Here is a 24090-nt window from a genome sequence, read left to right on the forward strand (position 1 = left end):
TTTTTATCTTGTGTAATCATGTTCACCACAAAATGTGACAATTTTTCTGAGTAATAAAATGATGTGAAATATTCAAGCCATTCAGTTTGAATATACCCATGGCATATTTGATTTTCAAAAACCACACAGCCTTGTTTTACTACAACTGTGCTTCATCTAATGTCATGGTTTTTACTGTGTGTCTGGATACAACATAACATGTCAGATGGTGAAGTCAGGGCACCAAGTGATCTGATGAAACTAGATACTGAGAGAATAATGGCACTATAATCTGTAAGCGCCTGGGCAAAGACAGCTTTCTTCCTTTTCAGCAGAAAATGCATTGTGACAAACACTGCCTTTCCAGGAATCCTCCATCCCTCTGGCTATGGAGGAGAAACAACTGTGAGATTATTCTGTGTGGATGCAATTTTTGTGAGTGTGTATGTATGAAAATATAATCTTTCCTTCTGTTATATGGTAACCTGCTGTCTGAATACCATTGCAACTCAGTCAGCCAATTTCACCATGTAATACAATGGATTTATAGTGTGCAGTATATTAATGAATTCGATCTTAAAAATTCCTCTTGCATCTTTCTGGCAGAACATTAATGTTCTTTTTTATAGTAATGCACTATATAAACCACATTAATGCAATAAAATGCATATTTACACCATGCTTTAAATGAAACAGCTTATAATGAGTGTAGATGATAATACTTATGTAAATGGCTCAAATCCAAATACTGTTGCACAGATCTTTTTGGTGCAATGTCTATAACTGAAAACTGAGAGGGTGGGGGAGTAGACAAACATCCAGAGACATTAAACGTTTGGATGGTCTGAAGTTTCAGCATTGGTCAGCAATGCCCCCCTCTGGTGCACAGACATATTTCTTTTAGGTGCAGGCATAAAAGTGCCAACCCTGTGATAGGATGATTTTTAACCTTTAAAACACCCCCAAGATGTTAATACTGAAGCAGATGGTATGTACTTTTTTTTTTCAAAAACAATGCAACATTGTGTAAGTTGCACAAGGCTTGTATATTTTTAGCTTTTAATGTTTTGTAAGTGTCCTTGTTTGTTAGTATATGATTGTTTCCATGTGCACATTGATTAATTACCGATAATACAATTTATGTAAATTCATATTAAAGGAATAGTTTGGCAAAAAATGAAAATTTTGATGCAATTTTTAATCACCCTCAGGCCATCCAAAATGAGTTTTTTTTTTTTTTTATCGGAACAGATTTGGAGAAATTTAGCATTACATCACTTGCTCACCAATGGATCCTCTGCAGTGAATGGGTGCCGTCAGAATGAGAGTCCAAACAGCTGATAAAAACATCACAATAATCCACAAGTAATCCATAAGACTCCAGTCCATCAGTTAACATCTTGTGAAATGAAAAGCTGCATGTTTCTAAGAAACAGATCCATCAATAAGGCATTTTAACATTAAACCAACACTTAGTCCGCAACCCATAATAACACTTCCTCCAGTGAAAAAATTCATCCCCTGTTGTCCACTGACATTATTTGTTTAGAACTGTTTTGGACCGTTGTTGCTTGCAAACGGTACTTGATCTGTGCATATTTCTCTCCTGATTCAGATGAAACATCTTTTTCACCGGAAAAAGCAATATTATGGATAGAGGACTCTTTTTTAAGTTTGAAGTTATAAACATCTTAACGATGAATTTGTTTCAAACACGCAGTTTTTCACTTCACAAGATATTAATTGATGGATTGGAGTATTGTGGATTATTGTGATGTTTTTATCAGCTGTTTGGGCTCTCATTCTGACGGCACCCATTCACTGCAGAGGATCCATTGGTGAGCAGGTAAATGCTAAATTTCTACAGATCTTTTCCGATAAAGAAAAAAACTCATCTACATCTTGGGTGACCTGAAGCTGAGTAAATATTTAGCATTTTTTTTTTAAATAAACAATGCCTCATGTTATAAAAAAGGACAACGCATTTGACTTTGGATATTTTAATTGTTAAAAATGACATGTATATGCCTTAGTCAATTGATATAATATTAATTTCTCTTCACATTCTGAATTAATAGACCCTTTATATGTGTAAGGAGCTCATGCAGTGATGTTTTAAACCATGTGGATTGTTTTTCATGGTTTGAACAGTGCACTTTGCTAACATATAATATTAAAGCTTAATTATACACAACCAAAAGCTTACATTAAGAAAAGGGTTGTTCTACTGTATGTATAGATATTGCATAGAATAAAAGCCATGCTGTATACTATGCATACATAAAAAGCAATCAGCCATGTAGACTTAGAGACAGATAAGGTACATAAGTATAAAATGAAGTCACTGGTTTGCAAGAATATTTGAAGAGATAAGTGCATCAGTATGAAGAACATTCAGGTAACTATAGATATTTCAAGTGATTTCATACATCAATGTACAATACATGTACAAATTAAACATGGCAAAGCCCTTAATTGATTGATAGAATCATATGCCACCTTACCAAATGTATACAGTAATATGATAATCTGTACAAAAACTGTCATACCAGAATCATGGTGGCATATTTGCGATAAGTTAAAGGCTTGCTTGAACAGAAGTCATTCATAAATACACAAAAAAACAAACAACAAAAAAAGCCTGTATCAAACAGTAATTATCTTGCATGCAATTATTATTTTTGTACTTTTGCCTGACATGGAAAAAATGGACTTGAATAAAAGAGATTCTAAAGAAAAAGCAACACAATCATGCAAAAAAATGTTTAGAATCAGGTTCCGTTCTGTTCGCTCGTCCTCCTCACACCAAATTTATAAGGCATGCCTCGGGTGCTCATTTCTTCCCGTCTTCCATTTAACTCCTCCACCTTTGATTTGATTACCAATGCGCTGAACCGTTCATGAGTAACGTTCATGATGTGAATGTCTTAATCTGTAAACAGCAAACAGCAGTGACAAAAGTGGGTTAATAATGTGACTTTTGCAGTTTCAGAAGGGTAACTGATTGAGAAATGTGCTAGTTTATACAAATGAGCATCTAGATCTAAGAAAATCATTACACGGCTTTCTGACTGGGTCAACTGCGGCATTCTGCAAACAGATATGTCCTAATATTCAGCACCATCCATGGCAATTTTGTGTATAAGTCAGCTTATTGGCCAGGTTCACAAAGAACTTGTTTTTGCCGTTAAAAAATGTGAGACACAGGGCAGTCTTGAGATGCATTTTTTAAAAGTTAAACCCATTTTATCTTGAACGAAGCATTTTTTGAACGCTGTGTGCATGAGACGTGAGTGTCCGTCAGCATGTTTACATAGAGAACATGGAAAAGCAGCTCAGTGGAATGCAAAAACACATTCTGTATGAAACTTGTAAGAACCGGTGCTAATTTCATGTGTCTCCAATCATTGTAAATGGTTCTCTCTAGTTGGAAATGAACGCAAATGCTAAGTTATTAATTGTAGTGAAATGACCTGAGAATTTTTAGTATTACTGTAATGTTGTTTAAGTGTTCGTGTTGTTGCTGAGCATGTTTTGTATATTGTAATGGACTGTTTTTTTCCAAGCGGAAGCTTTAAGATATTATAAAGATTAGGAAATCATGTATTTGGTGCGCAGCCATGTAATGAAACAAGGTACAGTCAGTAGTTCATTATCATATATATAGGTTTTTGACACCTCAAATGCATAAGTCTGCAATGAAATGATAAAACAAAAGATGATATTCTGTTCTAAAACATTTACACACTTTCTAGTAATTTATACAGTTTTAAGTGTGGCTTAGTGTCTAATTTTCTGTGCTACTATAAGCACTGTTTCTTGTTGTGTGTTCAACTGATATGAATATTCTCAGTCTAACCGAATACTCACCTTGTGATGATGAAATCAATTTGTATTTCTCTGACGTAGGTTTTTATCTTTGTGGTTGTTGGTGGAATTAGTTTTCCTTGAAGGTGAGATCATAAAAATGAGTCAGTGTGAGTGTCACAATCCAAAATACAAACCTTCGCCTGTATATAATTACATTTCCTTCATTCATTGTGTCTTTATACTCCATACATTCTGTATAAATTACACATCCATCATATTAAGTCTTATTTAAATGTAAATCTGATACTTACATTGGCCCAGCTGGTTCGTCATCTTAGGCAGAATGGGAAGCAAAACAACAACAATTTTAGTCAGAGTCTGTAATGGTTCCAGCTGGCACAATATTCACATTACTGAATGAATGCCGTAAACTGATCGCAATAAGTAGCTAAAAACAACTCAATGGTGTATTGTCTTTCAATATTTAAGACATTGTCGAGCAGTAGAATAACACAGAACAAAGACTTTGCTCCATCAGCTTTGGTGTGAGTAATTAAAAGGCTTGCAGTTTATAACAGAACAAGAACAGAGAAGAAATACAAACATCCAGCCCACGGAGTGAAAAACTACATATATATGCGTCCTATGTTAAATATCACATGATTTATATATAGCTATACAAATACATGTACACACATTTTCAGCCTTTTTACAAACTGAAAGGAGAAAATAAATCAAAGGTAAAATCTCATCATGCCCATGCCAACATTACTGCATCTGAACAGACTCCAGTGAAGAAGATGTACAGAAATGAAGGTCATTTGAAGGTTAAACAGCAACAAAACAGACAGCATTCCAATAATTAAGGCAAAATAAAATCCCATTCAGCCTAAATCACACAAGTCTTATATACACACTAAAGTACAGAGAACAGTGAATATGGGCAATACTGTTAGGTTCAATCAAGCTGCATGCAGGTCTTTCACTTACCACAGTGTTTTAGGTTGTGCCATTCAGAGAGAAAGAAACGTGTTAACGTTGTTAATTCTTAATGGCTTACTGATATTAACCACTAAGAGTGTAATTTAATGGTAAAATAATGGTGCAGTGATTCACAAGGCTAACTATAAACGCCTAAATGTGTAGATTAACCAAACGAAGCTGAACCTGAATTTATACCCCCAACATTGTATTTTTACATATACTTCTGCACACATCCACGAACAATGTACAATACTGAACACATTTTAATCACACAAAACGCATAAATTCGTCGTTTATATTTATGTCGATGAAATCAATACCGAGGTAAACCACTAGGTGGCAGGCAACATGCTTTAAATAGTCTTTAAACATAAAGAGTTGGTTTTATATATAGTGAGGGCTAAAGTGAATTTACTGGCATGCAGGAATACATTGTCCAGGACTGACAGGGTCTCGTTTTCCCTCGCAATGCATTGTGGGTGAGCTGTAAGTGGCGTGGGACTACACCTCCACACACATCGATAATTCACTGCCTACTACCTACCCATACACCGCAGAGTCACATTTCTCTGGAATATCAGATTTAGAGTCCAGATGACCTAATGCAGGTGCCCTACAGGAAAAGAGCAATGTGTGTGTGTGTGTGTGTTTGGTCTGGATGGCCTCAGACTGAATTATTAAGTAAGAGACCAGGTCAGGATCAGATAACAGAGTGTATGGTTTTCCAATAAACGAGTCAAGCACAGTGTTGGGCTACTTACTCAAATAATGTAATATATTACTCATGACTAGTTACACTACTAGTTCCATTACTTTTTCTTCACACCCCACAGAAGTTGTAACCATGTATCTTTCACATAAAATTCTTCTAGAATGTTACTAATAACATATTTCTTTGGGACCAAAATCCACATTGGATAGCAGTCAGATGTTATTACAAACACTCAATAGTGATTGATGGTGCCAGCATTAATCTCATTAACTCTCATGTGTAGCTTGAAGTAATTTTTCTGTTACCCATATACAGGTCCTTCTCAAAAAATTAGCATATTGTGATAAAGTTCATTATTTTCTGTAATGTACTGATAAACATTAGACTTTCATATATTTTAGATTCATTACAACACAACTGAAGTAGTTCAAGCCTTTTATTGTTTTAATATTGATGATTTTGGCATACAGCTCATGAAAACCCAAAATTCCTATCTCAAAAAATTAGCATATCATGAAAAGGTTCTCTAAACGAGCTATTAACCTAATCATCTGAATCAACTAATTAACTCTAAACACCTGCAAAAGATTCCTGAGGCTTTTAAAAACTCCCAGCCTGGTTCATTACTCAAAACCGCAATCATGGGTAAGACTGCCGACCTGACTGCTGCCCAGAAGGCCATCATTGACACCCTCAAGCAAGAGGGTAAGACACAGAAAGAAATTTCTGAACGAATAGGCTGTTCCCAGAGTGCTGTATCAAGGCACCTCAGTGGGAAGTCTGTGGGAAGGAAAAAGTGTGGCAGAAAACGCAGCACAACGAGAAGAGGTGACCGGACCCTGAGGAAGATTGTGGAGAAGGACCGATTCCAGACCTTGGGGGACCTGCGGAAGCAGTGGACTGAGTCTGCAGTAGAAACATCCAGAGCCACCGTGTACAGGCGTGTGCAGGAAATGGGCTACAGGAACAGCGGCAGAAGCGCCTGACCTGGGCTACAGAGAAGATACTTTTCGGATGAAAGCAAATTTTGCATGTCATTCGGAAATCAAGGTGCCAGAGTCTGGAGGAAGACTGGGGAGAGGGAAATGCCAAAATGCCTGAAGTCCAGTGTCAAGTACCCACAGTCAGTGATGCTGGTGTTGGTCCACTGTGTTTTATCAAGGGCAGGGTCAATGCAGCTAGCTATCAGGAGATTTTGGAGCACTTCATGCTTCCATCTGCTGAAAAGCTTTATGGAGATGATTTCATTTTTCAGCACGACCTGGTACCTGCTCACAGTGCCAAAACCACTGGTAAATGGTTTACTGACCATGGTATTACTGTGCTCAATTGGCCTGCCAACTCTCCTGACCTGAACCCCATAGAGAATCTGTGGGATATTGTGAAGAGAAAGTTGAGAGACGCAAGACCCAACACTCTGGATGAGCTTAAGGCCGCTATCGAAGCATCCTGGGCCTCCATAACACCTCAGCAGTGCCACAGGCTGATTGCCTCCATGCCACGCCGCATTGAAGCAGTCATTTCTGCAAAAGGATTCCCGACCAAGTATTGAGTGCATAACTGAACATAATTATTTGAAGGTTGACTTTTTTTTTTTTTTTTTTTTGTATTAAAAACACTTTTCTTTTATTGGTCGGATGAAATATGCTAATTTTTTGAGATAGGAATTTTGGGTTTTCATGAGCTGTATGCCAAAATCATCAATATTAAAACAATAAAAGGCTTGAACTACTTCAGTTGTGTTGTAATGAATCTAAAATATATGAAAGTCTAATGTTTATCAGTACATTACAGAAAATAATGAACTTTATCACAATATGCTAATTTTTTGAAAAGGACCTGTATATACGATTATATTTCGTTATGTATTTTATCAAATCACATAAGTTTATAAAAAACTGTTTAATTTTCCAAAAAGATTTTTAATTATAGTAATATAATGTACATGTTGATCAGAGGGATGTGGGTGGGATGTAATGCCAGAGTAAAGTAAAGCCACAACTTACACAACAGTGTTCAGATCATCTTTTTTTCCTGACAAAATCAATATAATGCAATATTTCTATCTGCTGAATGTAAGCTTTTCTATATTCCAAGCTTGCCTGCGGCACTGGGGACATCACATGCATGTGCGAGTCGTGAAAATTATGAAATAAATCTAGGAATTATTTGATTGTTAGATTTTAAATCAGCGGGGTTGAGGCATCATAAGTAACTAAGCTGTTTTATGGATAGTAACTGTACTATTATTACTGAAATCTTATGAGTAATTAGTTACACTACTAGTTACCGCAAAAAGTAATATTATTACAGTAACTAAATTACTAGTAATTAGTTACTGCCCAACACTGGTGACGCAGTGGGAGACAAGTAAGTGCTGTATAAGATGTATAGGACAATTATCTTAGGCCTAATATAATATTACACGCACTACTGTTCAAAAGTTGGGGATTGTTAGGATGTTTGAAATGTTTTTATAGAGTCACTTATGCTCACCAAGACAGTGTTTAATCAAAAAATACAATAAAAACTGCAATACTGTGAAATATTTTATTGTGAATATATTTAAAAAAGTAATTTATTCCAGTGACAACAAAGCTACATTTTCAGCAGCCATTACTCTATGATTTGGTGCTTAAGAAACATTTATTATTATTATTATTATTATTATCACTGTGGAAAACAATTGTGCTGCTTTATATTTTTTCAATATTTTGTTCAGGATTAGGCTATTTGATTAATATACTATTTATTTCAAAGATAATTATTTTGTAACACTATCTGTCACTTTTCATCAAGTTAATGCATCTTTGCTGAATAAAAGTATTTATTTTCAGTGGCATCCTTTTTTAAATGCAAATAATACAGAAATGCAATGTTTCTTAGTCTATATCAATTTAAAGTGAAATTCCTGTAGTAAGAAAATGAGTTGAAGATACTTTTGATGGCCCTCTAAATAAATAACACTCATTTTCAATTTTTAGAATATTATGTATTGTTTCATCATGTTATATATATTGTATTGTATATACAGTCAAACCAAAATTTATTCAGACACCTTCAACGTTTCTCCCATTATATTAGCTAGAGTTTATTCACTATAGTTTAGAAAATGGATATAAAATATGACAAGAAGTCAGTTAAACTGTGTCAGAACAAATTCCTCTTGATAAGGTCAGATAATGTCAACCAATTACCAAGCAATGCTTAATTTTGTTCAGTCTGTGGTGTAAAAAGGTTGCATTAGCAATTAAAGAAAAACACTTAAGCAAAACAAAAAGAAAATAATTTTTGGGTATAATAAAATAATACACTTCTCACTTTATTTTGCTATCCTCACATTTATGAAGTAGTGTCCTGCACCCACTAGTAAAAAAATATCAAAAATTATATCTGGTGTCTGAATCATTTTTGGTTTGACTGTATACAGTGGCCCCAATATCTATTTGGACACTTTTAGACACTTAAATCACTCTTCAAAATGTGTGCATGTCACTGGATTAGATCTATTTCTATTTTCTTACATTTTCAAATACTTTGTCTTAATATTTTGTTGCATTACGAATGTATCTTAACTGCCCAAATTATTTGGACAGTTAAGACCCACACTTTATGTAATAAAATTACATTTTGACCATTTTTTGGCCACTGTGGGTGTATTTATTGGCATTATATTAGGCAAACTGTGCTTAGGACAGTCGTGTTTCTTGGACTGGCAAGGAGTCCCCATAATGCTATTTACATAAAAAAAAAAAAATTCTCCAATACCAATCTCTTCTCTACGTTTGTAAAATAAATATCAGCCTAACATCAATAGTCTATATTGAAACTGTAACCCACCCTTTTAAACTCACCGTCTGGAACATCATCAGGCTTCTTGCGCTTCTCATAGATGACGATGATCAGCACCAGGATGATGATCTCGGCGAGGACCCCCAGCAGGGGCCACAGGGGGGCCAGGCGGCTCCTGACGCGCAGAACTGATGGCATGGAGTTGGAGCCGATGCTGTTGGTGGCGTTGCACTCGTACTCTCCAGGGTCGGAGGTGATGTCTAGGCTGATGATGGACAGCTCGGTGTAGCCATCCTTGCTGCTGATGAAGAAGCGGCCAGAGGAGTTGTCAATATCCTGGGTGATTAATGGAGTGGAAGGAAAACCCGTGACAGACAAGGAGAGGTGAAAGAAAAAACACTGATTATGTGCTTAAATAGTATTTCTCATTTAAAAAATATTTACTTTTTATTAAATGATAAATGCTTGAATGTAGCTCAAGTAACAGAAACTACAAGGGATAGTTAAAGACCTTTTTGTGTAAAAATGTAATCAATTTTATATGTTATTAATATTTCACGATGAACACTTACTGGACTTAAGTAACTTAGGTTTACTTGATTATCCATACATATATTTTTTAGAAAAATCATGTTAAAATGTGAGGTATTATTGGGAGATACAAATTAACATCTGATATTTATAGGATATTTTAGTCTGTTATACTGTTAAAATCTCATTGATTACACCTTTTGGCCATATAAATATCAGCACCAAAATTGCATATTTTTTTCTTATTTTTTCAAGTTTGAGCACTCACTATATCATACTATATGAGCCATAAAAGCCTGATGTATCAAATATGATACTTAAAAAAAACTACTTTTAAAAACATTTTATCTAAAGGTTCAAAAACTTCATTAAAAAAAGGATTTTAGAACTTTTACTTAATATACTTTATAGGGTTAAAACAACTTGAGGCTAAATAGATGAATTTTCATTTTTGGGTCGAACTGTCCCTTTAAAAGGACCAAACAGAAGATTCAAGATTCACTCATGTGTCAAAATGACCATACCATACTGGCGCCGTTATCAAGTTTGTGCCAGCTCCACGAGGGATAAGGATAACCCATGGATTTGCAGTAGAGGACAGCTTTTTCACCCTCATTCTTATTCTCGCTGCGCTTGTGCCCCGTGATGTCTGGTGTAGCTATGAGAGGAGAGCAGAAGGACAGTGAGACCTTCGATATCAGAACAGATTTCATTGCGTAAACCTTATTAAGCACCCTGATCTTCAATCACTACATGGACGGTTTTTCATGTGTCATTTGAAATGTCATGTTTGTGTGGTAAATATAGCTTAAAACTAGTGGCGGATCAGGAAATATTAAGAAAATATACCATGATTGCCCCAGCGCATGGGAATAAACCAAGAACTTAAGTCCATATGATTTGATGTGCTGCCACACAAGCCGATTTGGATGAAAATGCTAAGAGCAGTGAAAACAATGACGTTTTCTCCTTCACATCCATTTATTTGGTTGACCTTTTTTCCCAAAGAGATTTACAGTGCATTCAAGTTCAAATTTATCCTATGAATTACGCAGGATTCAAAGCTGCGACTTTTCTGAAACAGGTGAAATGAGCGTGAAGAGCTGGTTCAACATCTCAGGTAATTTAATGTTATTTAAACAGATCAAAAAGCATACTAATAAGCCTAGGGATGGCTGATAAACAATAAATGGTAGACAAAAAAAATCAATACTATATTTTTGTAAATAAAGTGCACAAATAAAAATCAGTCATTTTTGATATTTCACATTATTAATTTTTTATTTAATTATCATTTTAAAGATTAACTTGTGAGTGTTAGACAAAAGCAAAATGGATAAATACGGAGAACAGAACAACTGAAATAGTAACAATTAAATATCCAATATTGACCACTATCTATTCAGTATCATTTGACAAATTACTGATGAAGTGTTGATATATTATGCATCTCTAAATAAGACTCTTTTATAATTAAATAAAATATTAGTTGATATTGAGACAATATTTTAAAAGCATGGGGTCATAATACTTATCCAGCAAGGACCCACTAATTGAATAAAAAGAGATAGTAAAGACATTTATAATGTTAAAAAAGGTCTATTTTAAATAAATACTGTTCATTTTGAACTGTCTATTCATCAAATTATCCTAAAATCACTTTTTACAGAAATATTAAGCAGCTCAGCTGTTTTCAACATTGATAACAATATGATAATAATAATATTAGAATCATTTCTTTATCTCATTTAAAACAGAAATGGAAAATATTTCACAATAATACTGTTTTTAAACAAATAAATGTAGCCTTGGTGAGTAAAAACATTAACCTTGATAATATAAGTATATACTTGCTGTTGTCACTGGCATATTAAATCTAATATGGTAATATCTCAAAGAAATATATGTATACTCTGTAAAATATATACACTGAATATATGGGGCCATAATGAGATGATTCACAGTCAAATCTCTAAGGCTTAGTCAGTGAAACCAACAGAGTATACTGAAGCATTAACATCAAAAGAAGGCATATAATTCATAATATGCCAAATACCCCCACAACATCCACATGTAAATCATCTCCGCATTTTGTGATTCAAGAGTCAAATAATGAATCACGACAGGAGACTTTTTAAAGGGTAATTCAGTCTAAATGACATCAAATACCTCAGTTAAGAGATAGGAAAAGCGAGAGAAAAAGAGACAGATTTACATCCCCACCCCCTCAGACATGCAGGCCACCATCTGGTGCTTGTGAGCCGACTGCAGGATAACCAGAAAGAGGTGACCAGGACACGCTTAAACCGCATGGCACTTTACCAGCTGATGATCTCTAACACACAAACCAAACAGCCTGGGAGCTTTAAAGGCCATTATTAAACACATGATCACAAAGAGATCTGGGCTGACTGACATTTTACTATACACCCATTAATTGTCAGTACAAACAAAACAAAAATGGATATAGATAATATACTGAGACCTATAATTAGACCTATAATTTTTTATTATTAAAACCGTAAAATAAAATAAAAAATATTCTTTAAAAAAGGTACTAATACTACTGTATTGTTGTTTCATGATCACGTGTGTAAACATTTTAAATGGAATATTACACACACACACACACATATGTGACCCTGGACCACAAAACCAGTCATAAGCATCAAGAGCTAAATAAATAAGCTTGCCATTGATGAATGGTTTGTTAGGATACACTCTAAAAAAAAGGTGCTATATAGCACTAAATGTGGTTCTTTGGCTTGTAATCATAGCAGAACCACTTTTGGTGCTGTATAGCACCAAATCTGGGTGATTCAGTGGTTCTTCAGCATGACTGATGGGCTATATAGCACTTCTGTATATATACAGAACCTGTTAAGCTCCTGTATGGTTCTTCAGTGGTTCTTGGGGGTGATTAAGGTGCTATATAGCACCACTGCTGTACAAAGAACCTGTTAAGCCCCTTTAAATGTTCTTTACGAGCCAAAGAACCACTGTTGGTGCTGTTTAGCACCATTTTTGTTGAAGAAATACAACGCAATATGGCACCTCTTATGGTTCTACATAGCACCATTTGACAAAGGTGCTGTATAGCACCTTTAAAGATATGGTGCTTTATAGCACCAAAAGTGGTTCCCCTATGATTACGAGGCAAGAATCACTTTTAGTACTATAAAGCACTATTTTTTTTAGAGTGCAGAACAATATTTGGCTGAGATACAACTATTTGAAAATCAAGAATCTGAGGGTGCAAAAAATTCTAAATATGAAGAAAATTGCCTTTGAAATTGTCCAAATTAAGTTTGGACTTAATATCCAAATGATTTTTGGCATAAAAGAAAAATTTATAATTTTGACCCAAACAATGTATTGTTGGCTTTTGCTACAAATATACCTGTGATACTTAAGACTGGATTTGTGGTTCAGGGTCACATATATACTCTGTTTTAAATTTATATATTCATGATTTACATTTATAGATTCAAACTAAGAACTATATATTCACATTTACGTATATATATTATATATATAAATATATAATATATATATATATATATTAGTGCTGTCAATTAATCACATCCAAAATAAGTTTTTGTTTACATAATATATGTGTGTATGTACTGTGTATATTTATTATGTATAAATAAACACACATGCATCCACAAATTTGAATATTCATGATTTACATTTATATTTTCAGAGGTATAACTATATATTTAGATTTGCAAATATATTCAGACCTATAATTGTATAATCAGATTTACATACTGTATATTATTCAGGATTCAGAAATACATGTCAAATGTTTGATAAAAACTTTTTACTGAAAATACTGTATTGTTGTTGTTTTTATTTTTATCCAATTATTGAGATTTAATTACTAATTATTGATTATTGATATGATGATGATTATTCAAATATTGCTAATCAATCATGACAACTCTCTGAAGATTTTAGCATGTAATGGTTATCACAATGTTAATGTATTTGGTCGTGGCGGAATAGATCTTCTATGTTGATGCTGCTGAATTGCTGCTGCTGTTGGTTATTGCAGTAGTTGTAGATTATTGCTGCTGCTGCAAGGGAATACTGGTACTTGCTACTGCCAAAGCATATGGCGATATGGTGCTGTGAGTATTTAAGATATATATACCCCTTTAGATCTATACAGGTGGAGCTGGGGAAGGTGGAGGGTTTCAGAGGAACTCTAAAAGCACACTGCGAACTGCTCAAGAGGATTCTAACCAGCCATTTAAATGTAAAGCAGCAATCTCATTGGCTTCATATGCAACATGAACCAATCAGCTTGTGCCAAGTCATTTAACGCTGTGAATATCATCAGTTACATTAATACCCATTAATGCAGAGTTTCATGACTGAACTATACTTTTATATAATTATATATATAATTAATTTTATATAATTAACTAATTATTAATATTGCAAACAATTTATTCACATTCATCCTTTACTGCCTGGTGAACAAAACCTGGATGTCTTTCCCACTCAACTAACCAAGCTCACATTCATGCTGTCATGGCCTTTGTGAGCGTCCAAGCTCCGCTCTGACTCAGCATGTGTGATGTGGAAGAGATGGAAAGACAAGCTGACCCCATAGACAGGTTCAAAATGTCAACACTCATCCAAACCAACTGAAAATCAGACTCCAGTGAACATTCAATTCCTATACATTTTTAGATTACATTTTGAGAAACGTGGGTATTTTGAGGGCATCTTACCTTTTACCTCAATAGTGGCATTTGCTGGGGGGGCCGAATCGAACGTGTACACACACATATACTCGCCCGAATCCTCTGGCCTTGGTTTATTAAGTCTGTATAATAAATAAAACACATTACACTTATAAAGTGAAGGTAACAGCTATTCTTTGAAGTACCTTGGCATAATATAAACCGATTCAGAATAACACACCCACAGGTAAAGAGAAATCTAATGCAGGTTAAATGTTAGCAGCACTAGTGTGCCTGGTCTGATTAGATTAGGAGTCAGGCAGAGAGATTAGCAACACGTGTTGGTAGAGACAGAGAGAGGATTTAGAGCAATGCGAAGCAGAGCATCATCAACAAACACTCAGCCAGAGCCTGAGAGTCACTGAGACAATACATTTACAAAACAAAGGCCTCAGGTGATGCAAATGATAAGAAGCCTATATTGGCATATTTTGATCTGATAGTAGCATAGAATGATATTAAGGTCAATGTTTTTGCAATACAATTTACAATAGTCATTAGTAATTAATTAATCTATTATTAAATAAATATATGCTGTCTGTTGAGTTACAAACTGTCAGTATATATGCACATAAGTATGTATATTATAAATATATAAACATACAGTCTATTTATAGCTAATATACACAACTGTTACTAGTAGGGATGAAACTACACATTTTGCTAACTGATTAATATGTCAATTAATTTCTATACACTATGAACAAAAGTGGTTTAAAATATCAAGTGCATGATGTGGAAGTCTGGTCATATGAAAAATATGTTTACAGTAATACAAAAAAATTAAGTAAACAAGTAAAATAAATTATGACATTGAAATGAATGAGGGAAAATTATAATATGCGCACACACACACACACACACACACACACATAACAGCACCTACTTGTATTCTGTGTTTTTGTCATTGCCCTTTGTGTCAGGGATCTCCTCCCCGTTCTTCATCCAGAAGCTCTCATGGTGTTTACTTTGGGAAGCTGTAAGGTTGCACTGAAGCGTGATCGGTGGGCTGTGGTAACCCATGGGTAGAATCATGTGATCTGTTGACTCAATTGATGGTTCTGGAAACACAGATGCATTGGTCAAGGCCAGAGAAATACTACATCACACTGACTGAAGGTGACAGGGAACACAAACACACACACACACACACACGTTGGTTTTTGTGGTTTATGGGGACTCTCCATAGGCGTAATGGCTTTTATACTGAACAAACTGTGTGTGCTATTGCCCTACATCAATCCTACACCTAAACTTAGCCCTCACAGGAGACTTTGTGCATTTTTAGATTTTCAAAAAAACACCATATGTTTTTTAAGCCTTTTGAATTACGGGGACATAGGCAGTGTCCTCATAAACCACCTTCATATTGTAATACCTCTGTCATACCCATGTCATTATACAAATTTGTGTCCTCATAAACCACATAAACATGCACACACACACACACACATGTGTGTGTGTGTGTGTATGTATGTGTGTGTGTGCGCGTTTTTGTGACAAATGAGGACAAATTATATAAATTTGTATAATGACACAGGTATGACATAGGTATTACAAGGTGAAGGTGACTTTTCAGGGCATTGACCCATGTCCCCACAAAACGCTTATAAATCGTACAGAGTGAGGTTTTTTTGGGGAATGTAGAAATGCATCTCCTGTGAGGGCTAAGTTTAGGTGTAGGGTGTAGGGCAATAGCACATACAGATTGTACAGTATAAAAACCATTACGCCTATGGGATGTCCCCACTTATCACAAAAACAAACGTGTGTGTTTGTGTGTAAAAATTTCATATGCTATATCCAATGGGGTCCAAAATCCTGAGACCACAAAAGGTCTTTTGGAGTCTTTTAGGATTTAGATTTTTTTACATTTTAAAATAAAGAAACATTATGATATAAAATGTATAATAAACATGTAAGATTCTGCAAGCACAAACCAAATACTAAGTCCATTATTATTATAGTCTCACAGATACACCATTACAGTTTTTGTTAATGTTTTGAATGTTTTATTTTCATATTTTGGTTTCTCTTTAATTTTAGGTGACGTTTTAGTCATATTGTTGTGCATATTTGTCATTTACATTAGTTTTTATTCTTTTTTTATTTATTAGTTTTAGTTAATTTAGCTTATTTATTCAAGTATTTAAAGTTAAACTAAAGGAAAATGAAAGAAATGTTGCTTTGGAAACTACAGTAGCTAAAATAATTATTTTTTGTATTTTATTTGATTTGATTTAAATTAACGTTTATTTTATTCCAGGTAACTAACATGTTTTTTTATTTTTATTTTAGTGATAGTATCCCTGCTTCAGTTCATCATTTCACATAATAAAACATTGTTATATTATGATTATATAATTTATACTGAATTCTATAAGGCAGCATAGTGATCTCACACTTCTGGAATTTCACTGGAATTGCCAACGAATACTGAAAAACATATATCGGCTGACCTTACCAGATCCATGGATTTGTCAGAATAGAAAGTGTAAAACTGTCATGGCCAAACCCTGAAATATCTCAATAAGGAGGACAAGGACATTTTCCACTCAATAAGGGCTACAAAAATAGGTCATTGCCTGTATATGTAGCAGCTACAAGGGCAAGAGTAATCTAATAGGATGGTGCTCTGACCATTTTATACTCCAGTTATAAGCTAAAACAAAAGGAGGAGGAAAAGGGAAGATCCACTACAGCAAACGCTGGCCACGACACAACACTAAATGGAGGTAAAATCAAGGGGTCAGATGGTTTATTTTGGCTACACCACTAGCGGGGACAGTTTAACTCACTCTGCAACACGGTAACTGTTGCCTGGGCGCGTATCCAGGTAGTGGACGGATTCTGGCGCAAATCGTTACGCCGTGGGTCGTTACTGGCCCTGCACTCATAAATCCCAGAATCCTCGATGGTGACGCGAGTGATGGCTAACACGCTCACACCATTGACGCCGTACGCCGTGTTGATGAACACGCGTTGCCTACGCGCTCCATCCCACAACTGGAAGAAGCTGTCAGCTCTGTTCACCTCCGCGTACCACCACTGGATCTCAGGTGTGGGCTTCCCCACAACGTCACAGTACAGCTCAAACGTGTCGCCTGTCAGCTTAGTCTCAGAGAGGGGCGACTTCACAAACCCCGCTGAGGTGGCGGCACAGAGGCGGGAAGACAGGGAAACATGACAAATAAAGACATGGGTGGAAAAAAAAGGACGGTGAGAGGGCAGTGGGTGGAAAAAAGAAAACAAAAGATTAAACTCAAATCACAAACCAAAAATGAAACAAGAAATTAATAATTGCACAATTGATGAATGAGAAAATGAAAAAGTTTTCTTTTAGCCTATATTACATGCGTTTACATTTAATACACTGATACATTTTATTTCTGATTTTGTTTTTATTATGTTTGATTGAGTAGCCTACTGATAATTACATTTTGTTTGTGATATTAGATGCATATGCATCACTCTTAATTTAGGTGTTCTTTACCATGTGAAAAAAGAAGATCATGCATATTTATAGTAGACCTAAATAAAATGAGGTCAGGGGCATCATCCTAACCGCAGTAATGTAAAAAACTCTGACATGACCTATGCTTTTATCATGACTTTTCCATCTTGAAGGACTGATTTTAAACTTCTGTCCAACTCTGAAAAGCCAATAAATAATTTTAATTTATGGCTAACAATTAAAACATTTTGTCTAAAAATAAAAATATTAAAATATAAATCGGCACAGTACTGTTTAAAAATGTGAAATATCAAAAAATATGGTAAAAACAGTATTGTGAAATATATTACAATTTTGAATACAAGTTTTCTACTTTATTTTTTATTTTTTTAAATGTAATTTATTCCAGTGATGCAAAGCTGAATTTTCAGCATCATTATTCCAGTCTTCCGTGTCACATAATCCTTCAGAAATCATTCTAATAACATTATTATTAACATTACTGTTGAAAAGAGCTGTGCTGCTTAACATTTTTAATTTACAAATTTTTTTTTTTTCAAGATTCTTTGATAACCAGAAAGTTCAAAAGAACAGCATTTATTTAAAACATCAGGTTTGAATAGTTAAATATATCCTTGCTGAATATGTCTATATGTAAATAAAAAAATAGTAAAATAATGAATGTGAATCTGAGCACCTCAGAGCAATCTCTCACTCATGTGTGGGTGTGCTGATAGACAGGCAGTTTCCAAAGAAGCATACTACAGCAGTTGAGCAGGTAGGCCTTTAAGAAGAGGAAGGGCTGCCCACCACACTGCATGCATGTCTGCCGCCCCCTCATTAACCACTGTGCAAGCTGATTGCATTCACAGATATGAAGCCCTGCTAAGTGTCAACAGTCATATTGTAACATTGTGAACAAGAAATGAGACGTGCAGATCCATGTGCAAACTTTTAATTATACAAACAGAGTCCAAAGGGGCAAGGCAGAGAGATAATCCAGGTACACGAGCAATAATGCAAGAGGGGTACAAACAGAGTGCAAAGGGGCAAGGCAAAGGGTTAATCCAGGAAACACGGGCAGAAAACAGGAAACGAGACTATAAACAAAACAAACTAAACTTAGACTCACAAAACACGGAATGGTTCGGTGAGGCAGCTAACACTTGGAGAGTGTTATATGCAGGACCAGACTCAGAGCTAGACATACACACAGAAAGGTTAACAGAAAACACAGGACAATACACAGGCAGGATCAAACACTGGTAAATAGAAATGGCACGGGCAAGACACAAGTGAGATCAAAACACAGAAGGGTGAACAGCATATGCAGGACACTGCTCGGCAGAGAGGAAGAGGAAGTCCATGGTTTAAGTAGAGGCTGTATCCGAAATCGCCCCCTATACCCTCAAATAGTGCACTATTTGAGGGGACAGCCATTTTAAGTGGTGTTCGAAACCATAGTGGATGTTCTCTAAATACAAAACAAATGTGACTACGCTAATCATTTATTTAGTTTAAAGGATGTATTATGGGATCAGTCAGTCAGATTTGAAATGGGGGTTTGTGCTAGTAGGAAGAACAGAAAAAATATCAGTAGCACAAATAAAAAAATGTAATACAAACTGTTTCCTTTGAGGTTATGTTACATAAATATGCAGAGAGGATTTTTAATGATTGCACTGTATTATCATGTTAATCAGAACATACACACAGTAGCCTACTGCTGGTTATTCTGACAATGAATGTGATAAAAAAACAATCATATAAGGGCATAATGATAATAAATCAGGATCAGATATGATTTCATCCAAACCGACTTTCTACTCAATGGGTGATACAACTTATCAAATGCTGCATTCATAAAAACAATAATAAAAGCATGTTTACTTTTGACCCGTTGATTGCAAAAGCGGCTTGCAGTAATTAGGAGGTGTAACTAAATGAGGAGCTCCTGTTCCACATCCCTGTGTGCATGAAAGGAAACTAACATAGTGCCTGACCTTCAAAACTAACAAGCTTCCAGCAGATTCTTTAAAGTCAATGCATATCACAATTGATTTCATTTACTTAAACTGATGCATTCAGGTGAAAAAGGAACAATGAAAAAAATGTTGTTTAAAGTTTAAATGTTGACATTAAAGTATAATTGTATTTAACAGTGTTATTATTTTTCAATATTATTTTACTATATTACTTATATGTTAATATTAAATTATGCTTAGTATAAAATGTTCCTACTTTTACTTTAAGTGAGCATCAGATGACAGCAAAGATATTTCAAATATTGATAAACTTTATGATACCAATATACAGTGCGTCCCTTCTTCAAGGCGTCTCTTTCAATCTAAGTGCATTCGAAGCTTGAGGAACTAATGGACATGTAGTTACTGTTATATGTGGACAGGGCGTGTATGCTATTGCATATAGTCGCTTGCTAAAGATAGAAGCAAAAACCTTGTTAGCCAAAAGGCAGCAAGCGCTGTTGTGCTCTTATGCTTGTAACCAAACACAGCTATGCCAAAATGATCCATTTGATCAAATGTGTCTGCCTGTGTGCTCATGCATTTGTACGCAAGAGATAAAAAGCATGCGAATGAGATGAAAGGAAAAGTGTTGCGTTTGATCTTCATGTGAGCTTATGGCCCCTCACAAACAAGTGATGGGCAAAACAGTGGGTTGTGACCCAAAAATGGATCCCAGATCTATTCTGAGAAGGTCTCTGACAGCAACAATGATAAATGCAAATTATAAATAACAACTAACAATATACTCATTCATAGGATAGGCTTATCTACTTCTAAAGTTAAAAAACAACCCATATCTTTAGTTGTTGACATCCAAGGCCATGCTTCCAAACAATACAGGCACAAATATATTATGTCCCTTGTTAGAAGCTAGTCAAATCAGGCAAAAATTACATAAGGTGAAAGAAAATATTATCCAGACTATGTTAAAGGAATAGTTCACGCAAAAATGAAATTTTGCTGAAAACTTAACTCTTTGGTCATCCAAGAAGTAGATGAATTAGTTTTTTCATCTGAAAAGGTTTAAAGAAATTTAGCACTATATCACATGCTCACTAATTGATCCCAGTGAATGGGTGCTTTCAGAATGAGAGTCCAAAAAGATAAAAACATCACAATAGACTGCTGCAGTCATGATGTCAAAACGGGTTTTTCAATTTATGAGATGCAAAACATTCACACATCATTAAGTTATGTTTACCACAGACTTAATTTCACTCAAACCCCATTATAAAAATCCATACGAAAATCTCAAGGGAACCATGGCGAAGTAGTCTTCTGGGGTTTACTGTCACAGCTGCAATACTCTATAATCCACAAGTAATCCTCAAGACTCTAGTAGTCCATCAATTAATGTCTTATGAAGCAAAAAACTGGGCGTTTGTAATAAACAAATCAAATGTTAACAAATTAATATGTTTTTAACTTGAACACTTTGCTTTCGTTGCTTTTAAAGGGATAGTTCACCCAAAATGAAAATTGTGTCATTAATTACTCACCCTCATGTCGTTCGAAATCCCTAAAACTTTCGATCATCTTCAGAACACAAATTAAGACATTTTTGATGAAATCCGAGAGCTCTCTGATCCTCCATAGACAGCAAGGGTACCGGTTGAACCCCTGATGTCACATGGATTATTTTAATGATGTCCGTATACTACGTTTCTGTGCCTTGATTGTGGAACCCTTGCTGTCTATGGAGAGTCAGAAAGCTTTCAGATTTGATCAAAAATATCTTAATTTGTGTTCCGAAGATGAACAAAGCTCTTACGGGTTTGGAACGACATGAGGGTGAGTAATTAATGAAAGAATTTTCATTTTTGGGTGAACTATTTCTTTAAAACTCTCATTCTGACGGCACCCATTCGCTGCAGAGGATCTAGACCTTGAATGGCCTTTTTGGTGAACTATTTCTTTAAATACAGGTGTGCTTGCTTATTTTTGGGCCTATTTTATTACAGAAATATTTTTATAATGTGATGGATCACAAAAACGTGAGTCCTGGCGCAAAACCAGTTGAGAAACACCAAATCCAATCAATGGGTCACCTTGAATCAGGTGTTTAACACAAACTACAATTTATATAAGCTACTTTTTCAGTTTAATTAACTAATTTTTCCTACAGGTCCTGTGATAATCCATCAGATTTACTCTGTTAGAGGTGATAATAACGAACGCATTAGTCAAACGGCAGTAATTCATAACCGGTCACGGCCAAGCTCATGTGTTACCGCTCATTAACTGAGCGCGTTCATGACTTTAACGGGTCCGCGCGCACGGGGAGGACATTAACGCCATGCATACCGCTGCTGCATCGGCTCTATAAATAGAAACATGCAGCAGAACTGACTGCTGCTATTTACGGCGCTGCAGAGGACCGGCGCTCAAAGCGGGTACCTGCCTCTATCTGAAGATGTGCGCAAACGGATCGCTCTGCGTCGGAGGAACAAACGGGAGAATTCCTGACTCACTATCCGCATGCAAATCAAGCACAAGTGCCAAAACACACAATTAATTACGCATTCAGAACGGATCAAGCAGCAGATGACCCACCGAAACACATCCAAATGATTCTCCAAAAAGGGAATCTTCTATAAAAGAGCCACAAATAGACGCTCCCAGTGGAACAAGTCACTAAATATTAAAATGTAACGTATTTGTGAGCATAAATGGCGAGCCGCTTTTAAGAAATAAACTGCTCTTTTAAAGCGGAATTGCAATGCGTTTTGACTTTTAAACCTACAAGGACACATTTACCTAAATACACTTAAATGTCACCCTTCACAGCCCCGACGTCTGAGTTCTGAGTAGCTATTTCCGAAAGCAATGCTGAGGATCGGTGAGAGTTGATCCAGTGCGGTCGAGGCGAATTACCTGCACATGCCGCAACCAAGAAAGCCTTCATAATGGTTCTTTAAACGCAACACATTTTTAAAGTCCTTACCGTTCTGAGCGAAGCCCGAATGCAGCATCAGGACTCCGAATAATATCACCAGCGCACTCCCCGCGTAAGACATTTTCTAGGTCGTCCGGCTACCTGGATATGTGTGGAGGGATGCGGAGGAGAAGAGGGCTGTCGAGGAGGATGTGATTGAGAGGGAGCTGCTACAATGACGACGCGACCCCGCTGGAGCTAGAAGAGGGTCACGCAAAAAGCCCGTCGCCTAGCAATAGCGAGCAGCTACACTTGCATCCGGTTTAAAACGAGGCTCGTGAAGACGGTGGCGCTGTCCTCTTAAATCCCCGCGATAGCAGACCTGTCCTCCTGCTTATAGTCCTCAGGTGATTATCATATTCCTTTATATGGAGGTCTTTAGGGGCTTCGTGGACTTTAGTTTATTGTTCATTAGGCTATTTTAATTTTAATGCTGAATTTACTCAATTAGTAAGAAATGTGTTGAATTTATGCTACCAAAACACAGCGTGACTGCATATATTAGTTTCTGACTGTAGGCCTATATCTTATTAAATCACATAATGTATCCTAAATAGTTAGTTATACCAACCTATCTGAGGTATTAGGCTATCTTTAATTGTAAAAAGTGGAATGAAATGGAAGGATACATGATTAATTAAAGTTCAGAATTGGCCTACCCAGAAAACATGCCACATAATGTAGTCTAAATATTATTTGAATATTAAAAATGTATCAGAAAACAAGAGACTGGGAATGGCATCTTACACATGTCCATATTACGCATTAAAAATGTAATTTCAACAATATTTTGCAGAAAATGTACAAGTATTTTTTTTTAATGTAATATAGCCTATTTTATGTTTGGTTACTTACATTTAAACAATGAACTGTAGTAGTTGTATTTTTAGGTTTGAATACAGTGGAACTGAATTTACTAAACAATATTGAGTAGTTTGTGAATGTGAGATGAATGTCATAGCCTAATTAACTATTTTAAAGACAGCAGTGCTCATGACACCATAAAATAGGGTGGCGCATTTGATGCCCGAGATGAAATTTTTGCATGCTAAATTAAGTTTTAAGATGTTCAAAAACCAATACTGATGTGATATTGCTCTAAACTGAGT

General features: G+C 35.6%; 1 protein-coding gene across 3 annotated transcripts; it reads right to left on the bottom strand.

Moving 5' to 3' along the window:
* Positions 1–1965: 1965 nt before the first annotated feature.
* LOC306868129 (neuroplastin-like) lies at positions 1966–23291 on the bottom strand. Of its 3 annotated transcripts, XM_079414166.1 has the most exons (9): positions 22991–23291; positions 17364–17711; positions 15452–15626; positions 14554–14648; positions 10333–10466; positions 9340–9613; positions 4101–4122; positions 3850–3925; positions 1966–2911 (listed from the first exon to the last, which is right to left on the bottom strand). In XM_079414166.1, the coding sequence occupies exons 1-8, from the start codon at positions 23061–23063 to the stop codon at positions 3865–3867; spliced, it is 1182 nt and encodes a 393-aa protein (XP_079270292.1). In that variant the 5' UTR covers positions 23064–23291; the 3' UTR covers positions 1966–2911; positions 3850–3864. The 3 variants fall into 3 exon arrangements, with proteins under 3 accessions (XP_079270292.1, XP_079270293.1, XP_079270294.1); XM_079414167.1 differs by lacking the exon at positions 17364–17711 and having other exon boundaries at positions 22991–23205; XM_079414168.1 differs by lacking the exons at positions 17364–17711; positions 22991–23291 and adding an exon at positions 19910–19986.
* Between the last annotated feature and the right edge of the window lie 799 nt (positions 23292–24090).

This window comes from Barbus barbus, assembly GCF_936440315.1.
Source record: "Barbus barbus genome assembly, chromosome: 50".
Classification (NCBI taxonomy): Eukaryota; Metazoa; Chordata; class Actinopteri; order Cypriniformes; family Cyprinidae; genus Barbus; species Barbus barbus.

What these genes read in the sequence shown, in the direction of transcription:
- LOC306868129 (XM_079414166.1), bottom strand. Translation starts at nt 23,063, where the DNA reads ATGTCTTACGCGGGGAGTGCGCTGGTGATATTATTCGGAGTCCTGATG. An exon ending in TGCCACTATTGAGGTAAAAG is followed by an intron (nt 10,467 to 14,553) that starts GTAAGATGCCCT and finishes CTCCTCTCATAG; the next exon opens with CTACACCAGACATCACGGGG. An exon ending in TTGATAACGGCGCCAGTATG is followed by an intron (nt 9,614 to 10,332) that starts GTATGGTCATTT and finishes TTAATCACCCAG; the next exon opens with GATATTGACAACTCCTCTGG.